This window comes from Centropristis striata, chromosome 17, assembly GCF_030273125.1.
Source record: "Centropristis striata isolate RG_2023a ecotype Rhode Island chromosome 17, C.striata_1.0, whole genome shotgun sequence".
NCBI classification, from domain to species: domain Eukaryota; kingdom Metazoa; phylum Chordata; class Actinopteri; order Perciformes; family Serranidae; genus Centropristis; species Centropristis striata.
The window spans coordinates 27188390-27208441 of record NC_081533.1 but is presented as its reverse complement, the minus strand read 5'-3'; the positions used below and the strand labels follow the sequence as shown (position 1 = coordinate 27208441).

At 38.1% G+C, this 20052-nt stretch overlaps 1 protein-coding gene across 1 annotated transcript in view; it reads left to right on the top strand.

Moving 5' to 3' along the window:
* Positions 1-5690: 5690 nt before the first annotated feature.
* LOC131989842 (mitogen-activated protein kinase kinase kinase 11) overlaps positions 5691-20052 on the top strand; it is a 68288-nt gene continuing 53926 nt past the window's right edge. The window contains exon 1 of the mRNA XM_059355187.1: positions 5691-7649. Coding sequence (XP_059211170.1) covers positions 6893-7649 — 757 coding nt within the window. The 5' untranslated portion in view covers positions 5691-6892. The remainder of the gene's footprint in view (positions 7650-20052) is intronic.

Sequence of the window (20052 nt, the reverse complement as noted above, 5' to 3'; positions counted from 1 at the left end):
ATGAACACATGTGGAATTATGTACTTAACAAAAAAGTGTGAAATAACTGAAAACATGTCTTATATTCTAGTAAGCAAAGGGTGGCTACTTTGAGGAATCTAAAATACAAGACATGTTTTCAGTTATTTCAAATTTTTTGTGTTAAGTACATAATTCCATATGTGTTCATTCATAGTTTTGATGCCTTCAGTGAGAATCTACAATGTAAATAGTCATGAAAATAAAGAAAAACGCATTGAATGAGAAGGTGTGTCCAACCTTTTGGCCTGTACTGTACATGAAAAAACAGCAAAAAATAAAAAAAGCTCAATGCACTTTAACATACTCTTGTTTTTTGGAGCCAGAAGTGAAAATATTTGGACACTGGGGAGGAGCACTAAGTTAAGTTACCAGCTAACGCTAGCTAGCTAGCTTGGTTAGCCAGGTCAACCCATAATTTAATTCATGTAAACAGTCCCAACTTAAAACAAAAGCAAAAATAACAAAGAGCCGACTTGTAAATTTTAAAATGTATTTTTATTTTGTATGGGTAAAATAAAATTCATATTTCATTTAATGTTAATATTCTGAAATGCTTTCCAGAAGCATGTTTAAAATGCACCTAGTGTTTTAGCCGTGCTGTGGCCTTAATCAGAGGGCACACTGGGAACCAGCTCATTAATAAACCCTCAGATCTGTACTTCAGGCTATTTTTAAATAAGACAGTTTGTCCCTGTCTCGCTATGGTGGAGATATGTGGGATAGTTTGACATCAAGTTGTCATATGTGTTCATTCATAGTTTTGATGCCTTCAGTGAGAATCTACAATGTAAATGGTCATGAAAATAAAGAAAAACGCATTGAATGAGAAGGTGTGTCCAAACTTTTGGCCTGTACTGTACATGAAAAAACAGCAAAAAATAAAAAAGCTTTAACATACTCTTGTTTTTGGAGCCAGAAGTGAAAATATTTAGACACTCGGTAGGAGCACTAAATTAAGTGCTAAGTTACCAGCTAACGCTAGCTAGCTTGGTTAGCCGGGTCAACCCATAATTTAATTCATGCAAACAGTGCCAACTTAAAACAAAAGCAAAAAAAAAAAAAAAAGAGCCCACTTGTAAATTTTAAAATGTATTTTTATTTTGTATGGGTAAAATAAAATTCATATTTCAATTAATGTTAATATTCTGAAATGCTTTCCAGAAGCATGTTTAAAATGCACCTTGTGTTTTAGCCGTGCTGTGGCCTTCATCAGATGGCACACTGGGAACCAGCTCATTTATAAACCCTCAGATCTGTACTTCAGGCTATTTTTAAATAAGACAGTTTGCCCCTGTCTCACTATGGTGGTGATATGTGGGATAGTTTGACATCAAGTTGTTTAAATATATCTATAAATACATGAAAAAACAGCAAAAAATAAAAAAGCTCAATGCACTTTAACATACTCTTGTTTTTTGGAGCCAGAAGTGAAAATATTTGGACACTGGGGAGGAGCACTAAGTTAAGTGCTAAGTTACCAGCTAACGCTAGCTAGCTAGCTTGGTTAGCCAGGTCAACCCATAATTTAATTCATGTAAACAGTGCCACCTTAAAACAAAAGCAAAAAAAAAAAAAAAAAAGAGCCGACTCGTAAATTTTGAAATGTATTTTCATTTTGTATAGGTAAAATAAAATTCAAGTAATAATTAATGTTAATATTCTGAAATGCTTTCCAGAAGCATGTTTAAAATGCACCTCGTGTTTTAGCCGTGCTGTGGCCTTAATCAGAGGGCACACTGGGAACCAGCTCATTAATAAACCCTCAGATCTGTACTTCAGGCTATTTTTAAATAAGGCAGTTTGTCCCTGCCTCGCTATGGTGGAGATATGTGCGATAGTTTGACATCAAGTTGTTTAAATATACCTAGAAATACATGAAAAAACAGCAAAAAATAAAAAAGCCCAGCTGGACACTGGGGAGGAGCACTAAGTTAAGTGCTAAGTTACCAGCTAACGCTAGCTAGCTAGCTTGGTTAGCCAGGTCAACCCATAATTTAATTCATGTAAACAGTCCCAACTTAAAACAAAAGCAAAAAAAAAAGAAGAGTCGACTCGTAAATTTTAAAATGTATTTTTATTTTGTATGGGTAAAATAAAATTCATATTTCAATTAGTGTTAATATTCTGAAATGCTTTCCACATCAAGAGAAAGCATGATCTCGAGAAGCCTCGTGTTTTAGCCGTGCTGTGGCCTTTATCAGAGGGCACACTGGGAACCAGCTCATTAATAAACCCACAGATCTGTACTTCAGGCTATTTTTAAAAAAGGCAGTTTGTCCCTGCCTCACTATGGTGGAGATATGTGGGATAGTTTAACATAAAGTTGTTTAAATATACTAATAAATGCAAGAAAAACAACACAAAACAGAAAGATCAATGAACTTTTAACATAACCTATTTTTTTGGACACGGGAGGAGCACTAAGCTAAATGCTAAGTTACCAGCTAACACTTGCTAGCTAGCTTGGTTAGCCAGGTCTATCCATAATTTAATTCATGTAAACTGTGCCAGCTTAAAAAAATAAAATAAAAAATAAGAGCCGGCTCCTTAGAGCGACTTTCAGTAAAACCAAATGCTGAACATAATACTTTTTAGGCAACCAAAATGTAATGTAGTTAATTTTGAGGAATTGAAAGCACACTGTGAAAGGTGTGAGTTTATTTTCTGCAATGATCCAAAATTCAATGCAAAAATCCCATAGGAGGATTCTCAATAAACCCCATGGTGATGCTACTTCCGGGTTGGCCTATAAAATATGTCATTTTGTTTGCTCTCTATTACAACTAAACCCAAAGTTCAGTTGAGGCTGACGGAAATGTCATTAGCTTTGCAGGTATTTAGTCATAAACCAAAGTATTTCACCTGTTTCATTCATTCATTATCCTTAAGCCACTGTTGCATTGGGTGACATGTTTCTTCATTGCCATGAACACCCACACTGTAGTTTATTTTCACACAATCCCACATACACCATCCTGCTGCCAGAAATAAACACTAGAGCGGCAAATGTGGATTAATCCACCGCTTAAAATAGTCCCCAATAAATGCACTATTTTGTCCTGCTTGAGTAATGTTTGCTTAAAACTACAGTGCCCAGCTATTTTATTAAAAAAAACACTACGTTTTTCTTTTAAAACAGATAAATGCTTTAAAGGTGCACATCTTCAGTAGAAGGACCAATATGTGAAATTAATATAAATTTAGGCATCAATTAGTGTACTGACCTCGATTGCTCAAGATTATGATCAGTGTCATAATGTGTTTTAATGGAATGTTGAGTGGCTCATTTGAATCAATCTCTCTAATTTAAGATGAATTTTGCTGCTACAGAGGCCTATTTCCACCAAGAAAAGACAAAAAATAAACAAATAATAATAAAATAGTCAGTAATATGAGCATATTTGTAGGCTTTTTAGAAACATTGCATCACAAAATATGACTTATTTGTACATTTTTTTTATAAGAGAATCATCAGGAGAACTCTTGTGTTTCAAAAATAGAAAAATGGTAGTGGAAGTGAGTATATTCTCCTTGGAATAAAACTTTAAATGAGCTGCATTTGACTTTCTCTTAAGTAGAACTGTACAGCAGTAAATCTAACATCACGTCAGAGAAACTTCTCCAACAGCTCTCTCACCTCAGTCGGGTAAGTAGCCTATCAAATGAATAAAGAACATTAAACCAGCCATATGCCAAAGGCTTTTAAATGTGTTGCTTGAGGAAAGGAAAACCACTTTTTTTTGATGTTGTTCAAAGTAACACCAGACAAAAGAAAATCTTCAACAAATTCCTGCTCACAGGAAACCTAACAGTAGCACTTCATCCTCTTTTTTTGAGGACAATTTTAATGAACGTAAGTCCTTGAGTATTTGGACTGAATGTCACGCATAAAGCACAAAGCATTATATCTCAACAGGAAGACACTTTACTGTGTTTAGCAGCAGGTGGGAGCAATAAAAAAGCAATAAAGTGTAAATAGCAACAGAGCAAATGGTATGTACTTAAACTCATACAGTGTATGAAAATATACCAATATATTGAATATACATAATCAAACTATGAAGAGAAAACTAAACATAGAATATTTATAGATTTTATATTTGTACACATTATGGGATTATTTGCTCATGAGAATTATCTACAAAAAAGCCAAGTTTACCCACAGTATTACCTTTTGGTAATAGGAAAGGATTTTTTAATTTACCACCTGTTAACACCAAAGTCAAGTGAGCCATAATAAACAAATAGGACTTTGAGGGTGAATTTCAAATTAAAAGCCAGGCTTAACTGTGCCGTAACTGTGCTGTTTGATCAAATAAAAATCCATCGTAAATTAAAAGAACTTATGAATGTGTTTTCCTCACAAAATATGACATCACATCATGATATAATTACCACATAATAAAACGAGTATTGTGCTCTCTTCTCTTCAACATTATGGTAGCCTACAACTATTATGGAGACCTTACATGTTCTTGCACAGTAACATTATTAGACAGCTGGAAAATGGGGTAATGAGAATACAGCAAAATTAATTCAGAATAAAAGTCTCACATATACATAACACAGAGATGGGTTGTACATATTTAGTAGCCCATAAACACCGGAGATTCATTCTTACTTTCTTACTTACTTACTTACTTTAACTTAGTAAATAATGTTGAAATAAATAAACAACTTTATTTTTGCACAAATGTAGCTTGTCAGTGAACTTTAAGCTTTTTAGTTATTTGAAGTTCAATTTAGCTATGTATTTACTTTGCTTAAAACCACATCGTTGCTTTAAAAAAAAGTTTATTAATTTTTTTAACTGCAGCGTAAAGCAAAATAAACCAATGACCAAAGCACTCACTGTGATTATTCACCACAGAGGTATTGACCTTTCCTTTATCATTTATAATCCATATCGTCACCCTGTTAGAGTAATCGCCTAAGTCATTTTTTGTCAAAATTGTTGTTTTTTGCCTAAATCATCTCCTCATGACGCCGGCCACCTATGGTAAAATCACCTACATCCTCAGTTGATCAGATCATGTGATTTTACCCCTTTAAGATAATGGCCTATGTCAAGTGTGTGACTTAAGTGGATTTATTATGCCTAAATCAAAATAAAATGTGACTTAGGCAATTTTTTTGAACATGCCTTTGTCACTTAAGCAAGAAATGGTAACACTTTATTTTGAAGGTGTCTACATAAGAGTGACATGAGCGTGTCATAAACATGACATGGGTTGTGCCATGAACATTAATGACACTTTGAAGTAACATTAATGCTCATGATACATGTCATGTATCTGACAGGCTTGTGTGACTCTTATGTAGACACCTTCAAAATAAAGTGTTACCATATCTTGCTTAATACACAAAGGCATGTTCAAAAAAATTGCCTAAGTCATTTATTTCTCTTAAGTTACATAATTTACACACAGTGTTATTACTATGCCAATAGCCATCCTTTGTTACATCCTTTTTGAGTGAAATGATAAAATAAATGTCATATGTTACACTTTTGGTGAAGTTTTTTGTGTTTCCTGCAAAACTTGAAAAAAAGAGTTAGGCGATTATTTTAACAGGGTGACGATATCCCTCCGCCACCTGTCTGTCAAACATGCGCGTTTGTCTCCCAAGTTTTATTTTGACAGAATAACCGGATATGTAACTAAGTATCGCGTGTAGCTTGACCGTGGCCTGTCATCTGACTCTTTTCCTGTTGGGAGAGAAAAAGTTTTGAAACCCCACCCTCTCTACTGGCTGTAAGCGCAGACGTAGAAGTGGTTCGAGGTCCTGACGAGTGAACAGTGACCGAGGAAGAGGAATATGATAATAAGTTATGATGGAGTTGTTGGGCTGTTTGGATAGCGACTGTAACAACGACCACCGAGCTGGACCAGGCCACGCGCTCAACTCCAATTAGGATCTAACGGGATTTGTTTTTCTGCGTGTTCCTCTGGAAAGTAAAGTCAGGCAGGTTTGGATAGCTCTTCCTGTTACAAAGTCGTCGGTCCCTTAGGTTTTTATGTTGTGATAAAGCGCAGCTCATTGTGTGCTTCTGATAACACCGTAAGTATGGGTCCTCTCGCTCAAAGAGATGCGGGGTTTCCTGCGCAAACGCCGCAAAGTTGCGGTCAGACGCGCTCATTGGAGATTTAAGTTTACTAATGCGAACTGGTTAGCCCTGAAACTTGTCGTAAAACACTGGTTGGCTGGACTGAATGCTCCTTTCCTGCTATTCTTCTCCGCTTCGCAGCGTTTCCTGCCTGTGGTGGCCACTGCACTTAATGGCTAAAAATACATAAAAACTTGAAATGGACAGCTAAATGCAGTGGGAACCCTACTCTGGAATACAACAAGCGTTGGATGGTTGTTTATCATCGTTACACTTTCAGTTTTCAAAGTCAGGACTCAACAGGTGGCAATTGTGAATGAGGGAAGAGAAGAGCTCGTTTACACATAATGAGGTGATTCAAGAGCCTCTTAAATACAGGCAGGTGAATTAATGTGCTCGAACCATGTTGGGGAACCACACATCACTTGAACAGAGAGAAGTTGAGACACTGCTGCCTTTTTGAGCTTTGAAGCACTTAGCCATTATCAAACAAAAGCAATCTCTCAACTGCTTCTGTGTTTTTGAGGGGAGAGCTTTGCATGTAATGTCAAGACGAATGAAAGACACTTACCATTCAGTTATCTTTGAATCCTCTCCTGCAGCCCACTTGTTGGTCGAGCTTTTGAACACATTTCACTGGTCCCTGATGAACCAACAAGAAAGACAGGAAAGGGAGCGAGGCGCAATAAAGTACTCCTTTGTACTTTATTTTCAAACCCTTGGGGTGCAAAATCAGATCCAGTCTAAACATCTGCGTGAGGCTCCATGGAGCCACTGAAGAACATATTCAGTCGTGGCCCACTGTCCAACTGGAAAAATTTGGAACAATCACAAAAAGGGAACTTCACCAACCCTGTTTGGACAGCCTTATTTGACTACGAGGCATCCTGTAAAGATGAGCTCACCTTGCGTAAAGGTGACCTGGTGGAAGTCCTGTCTCTGGACTCTGAGATATCAGGGGATGAGGGCTGGTGGGCGGGAAAGGTCAACAACAAGGTGGGCATCTTCCCATCCAACTACGGCTCGTTCAAGCCAAATGGATATGGGAAGCTTCCGGGCAGTGGTGTTGTTGCCGAGCTTGGCCCGGCCGTGGTGGGCGAGTTCGAACCCAAGGTGCTGGATTTCCGGGAGCTGAGTCTGGAGGAGGTCATCGGGGTCGGGGGCTTTGGAAAAGTGTATCGCGGTACATGGAGAGGCAAGCTGGTGGCGGTTAAGGCTGCCCGGCAAGACCCGGATGAGGATATCAGCGTGACGGCGCAGAACGTCAGGCAGGAGGCGCGTTTGTTCGCCATGCTCGATCACCCGAACATCATTGCCCTGAAGGGCGTCTGCCTTGCAGAACCCAACCTGTGCCTCATCATGGAGTATGCCTCAGGTGGGGCGCTGAGCCGGGCGCTGGCGGGGCGCCGCATTCCGCCACATGTGCTGGTCAACTGGGCCGTGCAGATAGCCAAAGGGATGTTGTACCTGCACAGCGAGGCCATCGTCCCTGTCATCCATCGGGATCTCAAGTCCAACAACAGTAAGTCCTTCAAGACAGCAGTGCAAGTGTGTCATCAATCAAACCCGGTCCTATTCTGTCAGTGTTAGATTGATGAAAATAAAGGGCACAGATGTATGAACTGTGTGGCAACATGCCCCATGGCAGTAATAGAACATGGTGTACCACGTATAAAGCTGCTAATTACTTCTCTTAGTACAAGGCCCCAGCTAGAACAAAGGCAACCTTTTAAGATCCCTCAACATACTGGAAGGCCTGTGCTCCAGTAGAATTATTAACTCAAACATCTCAGTAGTAATTCAATTATCTCTCTACTTCTGTTTTTTGACCATAATTGGCACGGTCCAAGTTATGGTTGGGTGTTATCTACCGAATTGGCATATGACAATATCCACAGTGAAACATCACAATGGACAATGATATCACTGTATGGTTGGGGGGTTGGACGGTTCTATCATGGGCTACTCTTATAAAGGTTTAATTTTAAAACTATCTAACTGTGATGATGAGTTAGAATTCAAATCAGTTGGGCATAAAAACCTACTACAGGAGCTATGTACACCATTAAAAATAAAAGATGTGAGTCATCAATCGGGATATTCTTTTTGCCGAAAATGAGTGTGTTCCATAGACTGTAACACAAATATTGTTTGTAATTGGACCAGTTGGTCTCACTTTTAAATTATGATGTTTGGCTCGTTAGTCAATGACTGTCATCCACTCTCGATGGACAATGGCTTTGTCCAAAGGCACAACCCTAGACCAAGTCATTGTCTTGGCCTGATGTATCAGTTTCCGTCCAAGATCATGACAAGGCATTAAGAACTTAGATTAGTGGTACAACAGCACATTTAATTGGATGGCAGCCCAGTCATGCGCCTCTCTTAAATGAAGGCCAAGGCTACAGAGATACGAATATGTGTTGTTGATGGGACAAAATGCTTGGCTTTGCTAGCAAAGGTCAGAAATTCTGTCTCGGCACCCGCACAACTCATACTTTGGACTTTGATGCCGTCCGGGGGCAGCTGGGATAGCTCTTGCGTCAGTTTTCCGGGCCTTCATGGCACACACATGAACTGAACCTTGGCATTAATGCTGAACTGCAGAGAGATGTACTGCTGATAAAGCTTTCTGTCCACACTTTTAAAGCGGAACGAAATGCCTTTCTCAGCTCTAACAGTACTTTTAGCTAACCTAAACACTTAGCCACCTGAATTTTACAGCAGCCTCGCCTCTGTTATTATCATTCTTGTGATGCAGCGTATAATCCCCGTCAGCTCTGTGGCTGTATCTGTTGCGGTCCAAAAGTCTTTCAACCTTCCTCAACTCATCCTTTCTGTTACTGCAGATCATGATCCTCCATTTCCACCAAAATAGAACGAGATCATGGTTGCTCCTTGTTTAACTGGCAACGACTGACACCGCAAAACATTCAGTACTGTAGTTTCTGAGAATGTGACATTGGTTAGAAGCACTACAAGGTTAACTCCCTTGATTCTGACTTTGTTTAAAGCCAAGGATCTCTATTTAGCACACTCTTTTTTCCCAGACTCCTTTCAGCATTTCGCATCTTTTTCACTTTTGAGCAGTGGTGGAAAGTAACTAAGTACTTTTACTCAAGTACTGTACTTAAGTACAATTTTGGGGTACTTGTACTTTACTTGAGTATTTCCATTTTATGTCACTTTATACTTCTACTCCACTACATTTTGAGGCAAATATTGTACTTCTTACTCCACTACATTTAACTGACAGCTTTAGTTACTTTACAGGTTGAGCTTTAACATAAAAAAGCACTAAATTTAGGTGATTAGACAATTTTTAAAATAAACCTCATAACAGAATATTAAGTAGTCAATATGAGCCCTACCTTGAGAAAATGAAAACGCTGTATACATAAATGCATCATTAATAATAATCTAATATAATATTTTGGAATATATAAAATAATCTGAGCGGCTCCATTCTGCAAGTACATTTTGATGCTGATACTTTTGTACTTTCACTTAAGTACATTTTGAATGCAGGACTTTTACTTGTAGTGGAGTAATTTCACAGTGTGGTATTAGTACTTTTACTTAAGTAAAGGATCTGAATACTTTTTCCACCTCTGCTTTTGAGTGAGCACTAACTGTTTCGGTCAGTTTTTCTAATTGGCCATTGACCATCCCTCCCACATTCTCTTCAGCATCTGCTCACACTTTGTTTCACCCTTTACCCTGGTGTCAGGTTATTTCCCGTCAAGACCTCTCCCTTGGAAAAATGTCTCCTGTAGCGCAAAAGAAAGTTGAGTTATGTCAATATAGTGTTTGTATATGAGGCAGGCCAACGCAAACACAATCCCTCTCTCTGTGCGCCGGGAGATCCTATCGCTCTCCTGCCTCTTGCCTTTTTAATTCTTCTCTGAATCTTTGTTCCTGGCCTGCCCCTACATGTCTCCATACAGCCATTACCCTGTTGTGCCACTGAGCAATATCCTGTTGTGGTGGTGGTGGTTGGGTGTGCTGACAGGTTTAACATACAGGTGCAAGAGCATCTCAACATTTGAGCATTTTGAAGAAAAAGAGCAATTCTAAAAATCAGATCACGGGGGCAGTTGGGGGTGACAGTACAAAATGTACTGATGCATGAATGGTAAACCTCAGATTGTTGCTTCAGTTCCTCAGAATAATGGTGCAAGTTCTTCTTTCAAGAGCTGATAGTTTGCATCAGCGCTCTGCAGTCATAAAGGCCCAGAGAGAAATCTGTCAAAGACTTATTTCCAATTTGAGTTGACCATAATGCAATAGGGCAACGTGATGTGTTCAGAGGAGACTGGGGGGCAATTGTGACATGTATGTACACTACTGGTCAAAAGTTTTAGAACACACCAACTTTTCCAGAATTTCATTGAAAATGATGCAGTTTAATGTCTCAGTGTACTCTTTATTGAGCATGATAGTGTTTTGAAAGTAAAAAAAAGATTTAAAATCACATTTTATGTTGGACTAAAGGACTAAAAAAAGACACAAAATGACAAAAAAAGACACAAAATGACTTACAAAGACATGAAAAGAATTCAAAAATGGACAAAATAGCCCAAGACTCCATAGAGTTAAGTTGTTGTGAAAAAGGCCTACTTGTATAATTCTGAAATGTACATTATTTTTCAGTTTTGGTTAACCTTACCTTTTTTTATTTACCTCTGGCAGTTCACCACTTACCTTTGTACCATTTCAAGCTGTTCATTTGACTTGAACTGCTTGAATTTCAATAAAAAACTGGAAAAATTGGGGTGTTCTAAAACTTTTGACCGGTAGTGTATGTATGGAACTCAATCATTTTTTGATAGAACCATATATGTTTGCACTAATTCCTAATACACTAAGAAAGACAAGATTATACTATTAAATATAATGCAGAAGTCAGTGATACAGATGCTTTCACCAATTGGGCAATTATCATATTAACCTGATAAGTCGACTGATTATGAAAGGAACTTTGCTGAGAGTCGAACAATCAAACTTTCTGTCAATTGTTTGAACACATGTAAAAGATAAATTCATTTAAACACGAAAACTATGCTTTCTTTAAATGTAATTTTATATTTTGATTTTTTTTTTTAAATATCAAATACAACCCCAATTCCAGAAATGTTGGGACACTGTATGAAATGTAAAGAAAAACATAATGCATTTAATTCAGAATCCAGGGTGTATATTAAACAAAAAAGTTTCAAAATAAAACACATTGTCCCAGTTCAGTTTCAGATTTTATATGTCACAAAAGATTAGCAAATTGTCACACTCATTAACATTTTTTTTTATCACATTATCACATTTTGGAATTAGGGTTTTATGTTTATTTTCCCTGAACTTGCAGCCATGATAAAACCCCAAAGGCCATAGTAACACCTGGAGATGTTAGTTTAAATTCACAGTCCTCTAAACATTTGACAGCAGAAGGAAAATCATTCAAGTAGTAACTCAAAATCATTTTAATTGCTTGTTAAAAACTTCTGCTAAAGTGAAATGATCCTGTTCCTTTCCCACTATCAGAGAGTGAATGCTACTGAGCATGTGCAAAATTAGTGTCATCAATCCAGTTGTTTCTGTTTGGAGTTCTGATAGGGCTGGGCGATATGGCCCTAAAAGAATATCACGATATTTCAGGCTAGTTTTGCGATAACGATACTCTTGATGATATTACAAAATACTTAAAAAGATATAGAAAATATGATTTTTTTAGTCTGTATAAATAAATTAAAATCTAAAAGGCAGTGTGAAGTGCAAATCTCAACAGTTGCAAAATCCCCCCAAAAAATTACTCTTGACTCTTGAGTATGAGCAAATAATAAAAATATCCATTTAGGGGTTCCGGGGGCATATTTTAATGACATTTTATAAAGGAGAATAAATATGTTTTATTTAAGGCATCTTATTTTGACAGTATTCTTGTAAGTTCTGTGGTGGATTCTGTTAACACACTGTGCTCTTATTTTGAAAGCTGCATGTGTTTAGCGACAGAGTAAGTGGCTTTTTGTGATTAAAACAACTTTGATTGTTAGCTAATGTTAGCTCGTGGCTAACGAACAGCATAATGCAGCAGTGTGTTTGGAGGGCAGCTCGGTATATTCAGTTGTGTAAGTGTCAACCTTACGCCACCACATCAAGAAGTAGGAATGTTGCCAATATCATGATATGCATTTTTTTTAACCATAAAAAAATATACCGATATTGTCGTGAACGATACGATATGGCACACCCCTAACTTCTGATATTATAGTGTAAAACATTTTCTTCCTGGTACAATTGCCCCCACCCCTCCTTAAAAGATGCTAAAAGATAACTGCTACTATTATATCAGCCTGACTGAAACACTAGCTGAAGAAATTGACCACACTACTACATTAAAAGAAGAATTCTTTGCCAGCTGTTCTGGTGATGGATTAAGTTGAATAGTAATCACCCCTGAAGGGCTTGTAAACAAGAGCTTAAACTTGTAGCTAATGACTAGCGGAGCGTTTTTGGCCTGTTTGGAAGATGCTGATGAAACAGGATCATTGAAGAAAGTGCATGGTGGGGTGTTGGGTGGAAGCCAGAGGCCATAACTGGAATTCCACTGAAAGTAAATACAGAACAGAGAGCAGAGGAGCGTCTGTCTCTCACTATTGTGTCCATCTATCTAGGGAGTATGGGGACTTTTCACAGCTTATGCACTCAGTAACTTTCTGTGGAAAGGATTGTGCTGTAGAGGGTGAAAACCTCATTTAAAGTCCCACTGAAATTAAATAGCATGTGGTCAGATCATTTCATCTTCACCCCCCATTGGCTTACACAGACTGTCAGCAAGTTTTAGTGGTTCAAAACCTCAGACTTTGAACCCTGACCCACATTAGCTTTCTAGCTAATGACTTCTTCTTATCTACTACCAAGGGCACATGTCTTGTGGTACACCTTGGCGTGCTGATCAAGCTAGCAAACAAAATCAGGGAAAAAATCCCCACTAATATCGGATAATAAGAGTGGTTCTATATGTTTTCATTTATTATGCTAATTTCTGATTCATTCTTGTATTTTGGGTTCCTACAAGAACAGGGATAGGTAACCTGCGGCTCCGGAGCCACATGTGGCTCTTCAAGCCATCTGAAGTGGCTCCCTGTGGTTGTGACAAAAAAACAAAATGAAACGTTTATTTCTTTACATTTTTAATTTAATTTATCATTGGTGTAGGCCCAAAGTCATTTGTATTCTTCAATTGTAAAAATGTGTAGACGATATAAGGCAGTAAAAATGTTTTTTAAACATTTTAGTCAACTACAATGTGCATCATAGCATATTAAAGTCTACAGGCCAGCGCCGTAACCTCTAAATTTTGCCAACTTTAAGTCTGGTTTTGAGTTTCCCTTGCTAAGCTAGCTTTCGATTCCATATCTACTGAGATATTTCTTCGGATTCCAGATTTGCACTCGGGTCCTCGCTGCGTTCTGACAAGATCATATAAATAAATGCTCATTATGACCTATTATTAATGTTGGTAGGCTTATTTAGACTTCATAGGCTGTTTTATCTTCATTCTAAGGTTCAAATAAGGTTTGTGGCTCCATTCTGACTGTTGTCCTCAACAACAATGGCTCTTCTGTTAGTAAAGGTTACCGACCCATGTACTAGAACATGTTTACAGGCTTTAATGTAAAAAAACAACAAAACACCCACTACTTTTCTCCTACTGTATATACCTGTATTCACTGTCTGAAATGCTCTTCGTTGGCGCCTGTCTCTTTAAGACCCCCTTCTGAAAAGCTCAGCCTGCTCTGATTGGTCAGCATTTCTTGGTCTTTCACATATGCACCATCATTGCAGCTGGGGATTGACTGTAAAAGCCCTATAGCTGAACTTTCTATCCGTATATAGGATAGATGTGACATTGCAGCATTTCGGAATTTGTAACGGCTCATTTAAAGGCACAGTTTCTGAAAAGGGCCTGTGTGCATTATTCCGCTGACTGAGCATTTTGATACTTTCACAGTGTTTATATACAATATAGGACCTTTAATTTTCTCGTCAGCTGTAGCAAAAGAAAACAGCTGAAAACCAGCTAACTTAAATACATACATAATACTTTTTTGGCCACTAGGGGAGCAGTGGAAAGAAATGTAAGCACTGGCATATCACCTTACAAAGTTGTTATGGCTAACAGTGATTTGCAGCAGTGCATTGCTCCATTTCTATGCTGGTACTCTATGCTGGTCTGCTTCTCCAAACTGGGAACCCGCCAACTGCCACCTAAGTTACTGTAGGTTAGGGTTGGCTGTACTGTTTCTGCCTCAGTACCTATTCTTGCAAATTAAACTGCCTGGAAATAACATTAAGTTACCAACTCAATGTCCAGGTAGGTGAAAAACATAATGAGAGGAGATAAAATAGTGTCATTATGCACTTCCAGAAAAAGTTGACAAGAATAAAGTAAACTTTTTGAGTTCGTTAAAGTAGACTGCAAAAAGCTACAACCTGATTTTCCTCTATATGTCTAATATATGTCTAAAAAATTCACATAAATTACATAAAAGCAGATTTGCCCAAAACAATGACCGTAGTTACCTACTACTACTAATATCTCATTTATGTGCAGTCTACCTAACTGTTCAGACAGAAAACGATGTTCCTCTGATGATTATTGACACGGGAACAACCAATCTGTGAAGATCTTTCCAACTTTACAGAACACAAAATGTTTACTTAATTCTTGTAATTTTGACTTTTTTTCCTCAAAATAGCGTTTCAACTTTTTTCACGACATTTTTCTCAAACTGCATAATGAAAAAAAAAATCCTACAGAGCTGAATAATTTTAGATTAATTGTTTTGAGTTATTTGGTTTAAACTTTCTGTGTTCCAAATAAAGTTCCAAAGAAAGTAATCAATGAAAAAATATTCATACCATGATAGAAGATTTTGACCATAACGCCCAACCCTACTGTAGGTATTATACCTACTATGGATGAGGATATATGCTGTAATGTCTTCATGCAGAAACCTGCATCAGGTCATGTAAAACGTTTTTAAAAGGGTATTTTTTTGCTAAAACTTCAATCACAATTTGAATGTTTGGATTTAAATAGATAAGGAACACTACCGGGAAGCTACAGAATGGAAAAACAAACAAATAAGAAAAAAATATGGACCCGCCCTCTAAGTTTTCTGTGAGTACATATCTTCTTGCTACAGTAAAAACATGCTATCAGTAGCCTTCAAAAGCTCATTCAGTCCAGCTGCCGTGCTTACACCGTCAGTTATCTGCACAAAGCCTTCATAGATGCAAAAACGGCTATAGGCATCACCACACGCCATAAAACTGCAGAGGCTGTAGTTAGAACTGGTGGGGAAAGTGCCAAGCTAAGCACTTGCTGGGCTGGAACTCACAGGCCTTTTTCAGGAAGAAGCCACAGTTAGATGTTGGATCAACATGCCTTTTTTTTCTTTTTTTTTCCACGAGTGGACAAACATCTGATACATCCCACTACCAGCATGTTTTCATTCAGGGCCCCCAGTGCTCCACAATGCAGCACACTCAAAACATCCCCTGTGTGTGTGTGTCTGAGTGTCCCGGCGGCTGGGTGTGTGATGTTTGCATGTGTGTGGTGAACTGCACACAGACCGCCATTCCCCTGTTCCGCAGGAGGAATCATGGGGGCAATTTAGACATTTGAGCTATTTTGTGAAGGGAATGAGGTGATTTAAAACCTGATAAAGTCTGAACATGCACCTATGTTCTGTAAATGCGCCTGTATTACCATTTAACACGTGTAGTTTAGTTTATAAGTGAGGCAATAAGAAAGTTGAGCAGGCCATTAGGGAGAAAGAACATGATAAAAATCCTATCTACAGATGGAAATTTAGCAAAGAAAGTCAGTAAGGCTTGACTTTTGCTGTCAGTTTGCCAGTCAAGTCTTTTATTGGCTGTGTGAGAAGTCATTCTTTCTTATTTAATGACAGAATATCACATATAGTACATGCAGTCTGTGTGTCACGCACCTGGCATTCATCTCAGTCAGCACCTATGGATCATGCTAACTACCACCATTCTGCACGAATGGACATCAATACATCCCTTGTGTAGGATGTGCTTGGTCTAGCACCACCAATTCAGCCTGTTAAATCATGCACCTGTTGTATTAAAGGGATAGTTTTAGATTTTAGGCATTAAGTTGTATGAAATACTTGCCAGAAGTGTAGTGGGTGCAAAGGTGTTAGCTTGCTTTCCGAGCTCCAGTGTCAGAGTTCTCGCCGGATGATGTACGATGGCCTGTACGTTGTACTGGCTGCATTGTATTTGCTGGCTTTTCCAAGAAACAAAATAATGCCAAGTCAAGTTGATTTCTGATATACACAACTGGTCAAAAGTTTTAGAACACACCAACTTTTCCAGAATTTAATTGAAAATTATGCAGTTTAATGTCTCAGTGTACTCTGAAATTAATGCACATTTGCAACATTTAAAATTCTTTATTGAGCATGATAGTGTTTTGAAAGTAAAAAAAAGATTCAAAATCACATTTTATGTTGGACTAAAGGACTAAAAAAAGACACAAAATGACAAAAAAAAGACACAAAATGACTAAAAAAGTCACAAAATGACCAAAAAAGGACACAAAATGACTTACAAAGACATGAAAATAATTCAAAAATGGACAAAATAGCCCAAGACTCCATAGAGTTAAGTTGTTAACCCATTTCTTGTTCCCTGAAAAATGCCTACTTGTATAATTATGAAATGTACATTATTTTTCAGTTTTGGTTAAGCTTACCTTTTTTATTTACCTCTGGCAGTTCACCACTTACCTTTGTACCCTTTCAAGCTGTTCATTTGACTTGAACTGCTTGAATTTCAATAAAAAATCTGGCGCTGCCAGCTTGCCAGAACTATCTAGTTACGATCGGAACCTTCCAGAACTCTGACACCGGAGCTCTGAAAGTAAGCTGATTGCTTTGCATCCACTACACTTCATACCACTTAACTACACTTCATACCTCTAAACTATCCCTTTAGCATTAATCTTCTCATGTCTCATGTTCATGTTATGGTCCGAAAGGCATTGTTCTTATTTCCACTGCATGGTGAGGGTGACCTTGGGAGTGGTATTTTGACAAAATAATCTGAACTCCTGGTCCCTTTCCTGACTTTTTCCTGGAGTTTTCAAGCATATGACATGGCCTTCATCAGTAAAATATATTTACTCAGTTGTCATGGAGATCGCTTGGTGGTATCACATACCCAACTATGGAACTTGGGCGCATGAAGGGAGTTGTATATTGGCCAAATCTCATGGAAGAAGGTAGTAAATGGATGTAGAGTTGAGATTATTTCGTCAACTGTGGGTGGTACCCAGACTATAAATGATAATTTAGAAGGATGTCTACATTAAGGTTGATTTGCAGGAATACATAGGGCTTGGCGATATGGTAAATGGTAAATGGACCTGCACTTATATAGCGATTTTCTAGTCGCTTTGCGACCACTCAAAGCGCTTTACACTACAGACTGCACTCATTCACCCTTTCACCCACACATTCATACTGGTGGCAGAGGCTACCCTAAACGGTCCCACCTGCCACCATTGGGAATTCATTCACACACCGATGAACACAGCATCGGGAGCAATTTGGGGTTCAGCATCTTGCTCAAGGATACTTCGACATGTAGGCTGCGACGGTCAGGGATTGAACCACCAACCCTTCGGTTGGGGGCCAAGATCTTCTGCCCCAATATAGCTAATTTCATATATTTTTGTTTACTGTATACCCAATAGCAAAGTGGGTGAGCAAAAACACTGCCTCTATGCTTCGCTGTAATTGAATCCATTAGCCACCATTCTGTCACAAAATAACTTGAAAACTTTGTTGTTTTTGTGTGCGTTTTGACCGTATTTGGATAAGGGCATTTACTTCAACATTAGACCACGTCAGTCCACGAGATATTTTACAATCCTGCTAATACCCTGCCTGGTGTTCTAAGATCTTTGCCCAAATTTAACCCAGAATGCGGCGTGCTGTGTTTTGTTTCACCTGTTTTTACCTGCAGCGAACCAAACTCGACCCCCATTTTGTTATTGGAGTTCCTTTCTTTGGTACGCACCAGAGTTTGTTTGATCATTCACACCAGCAAAAATCAAACGGCCTATCCAACAAAATGCACCGGAGTTTGTTTGTGTGAATGCCCACTAAGAAAAATCAGAAAACAGAAAAAAATATTGGTGGCAGCCTCTGAATGTTAACAAAATATGGAATCCGTCTCATCTTAATGGAATGACTTTGAAAAATTCAGAATTACTAAATCCAAATAGTATTGGTTTCTTCAATGAAAAGTTCTCAAATCTCCCTTCCATGAGGCTTTTCTCAGCAGATAGATCACAATGAACTTGGCTTCAAATCAAAATCAAATCAAATAGTCTTTATTGTCATTATATAGTTCACTATACAACGAAATTGAAAGTGCCACTGCATAAGGTGCATAGTTATGACAATCATAACACAAAAACAAGATGAGTAAAAACATTTAAAAAATACCGAGCTAAACAAGGACAAAAACAAGAACAAGGACGTGATGTAATAAATAAGTATAAAAATAAATAAATGGCTACTTAAAATGCTATAATTTATACATGAGGTAAATTGAGTGTTTTGCACATATCAATTGTATTGTATAGCAAAGTGCAAGCTGCAGTCGAAGTTTATGTTCTGTTCATTTTAATGTTTTGTCTTGTCTTTGTCGGGATTCCCGGGATAGTGTGCTTCTGCTCCCAGGACATAAAAAAGAAAAATTTTCATCCCTTGTCCCCACACATGTAAACATGTTATTATAGTGAACTCTGATTACAGCCACTCTACCTCACACTGCGCTCAGCTGAGCTACACAGCCTGAATGTTTACTGTTAGAAAGTGACACCGCGATTTCATTACGATTTTGAATCAATTACACATTTGACCCAAGATGTAGAATGAGCTGTAATGGGTTTTTATTTTTATTTAAATTAAATGGCCATTGAAGTAAAATCAATACTTAAACACCAAAAGAAGGAAACAAAATATAAACAGGGAAATGAAATGAATCACCTACTAAGTGCCTGCTATCAAACGTGACTGAATTACTCAACTAGCTCACCACTTTTGATCCACGCTGCCGTTAAAAGCAAATTTCTGCATAGGTTAAGTATTTTTATTCGACCAGATATGCAACCCTAAATGTCAAGTGTAGCAGAAAATGCATGATCATGAAGTTACCCATCCATAAACATGGCTGCATCTTCAGCTGCAGTTTGCTGATTGGCATATTTGAGGGGTGCCTTGGGCGAGGAGAGGGGTCACCAGGGGGAGAGCTCAGCTGTGTAGCTGCTGGCTCACTGTGAGTGTCAGTGGGTGATAAGGCAGAAGGGGTTGAGCTAGTCTGACTTGGTGCATGCGGCTTAGCCAGCTGCGTGGCTACCTTGTTTCCCTTACTGTCTTTATTCTTTAGTTTAGAAAAGACAGGCAGGCGGAATCCAGAGGTCCTGGCCTCATAGTGGATTGAAGAGCAGGTAGGGGTGTGCCATATGGTATCGCTCAGGATAATATCGGTATATATTTTTATGGTTAAAAAAAATGCATATCATGATATTGGCAACATTCCTACTTCTTGATGTAGTGGCGTAAGGTTAATATTAGCTAACAATTAAAGTTGTTTTAATCACAAAAAGCTACTTACTCTCTGTCCCTAAACACATGCAGCTTTCAAAATAAGAGCACAGTGTGTTAACAGAGTCCACCACAGAACTTACAAGAAGACTGTCAAAATAAGATGCCTTGAATAAAACCTACAAGAACCTTTATTTTCCTTTACAAAATGTCATTAAAATATGCCCCCGAAACCCCTTAATGGTTATTTTTATTATTTTCTCATACTCAAGAGTC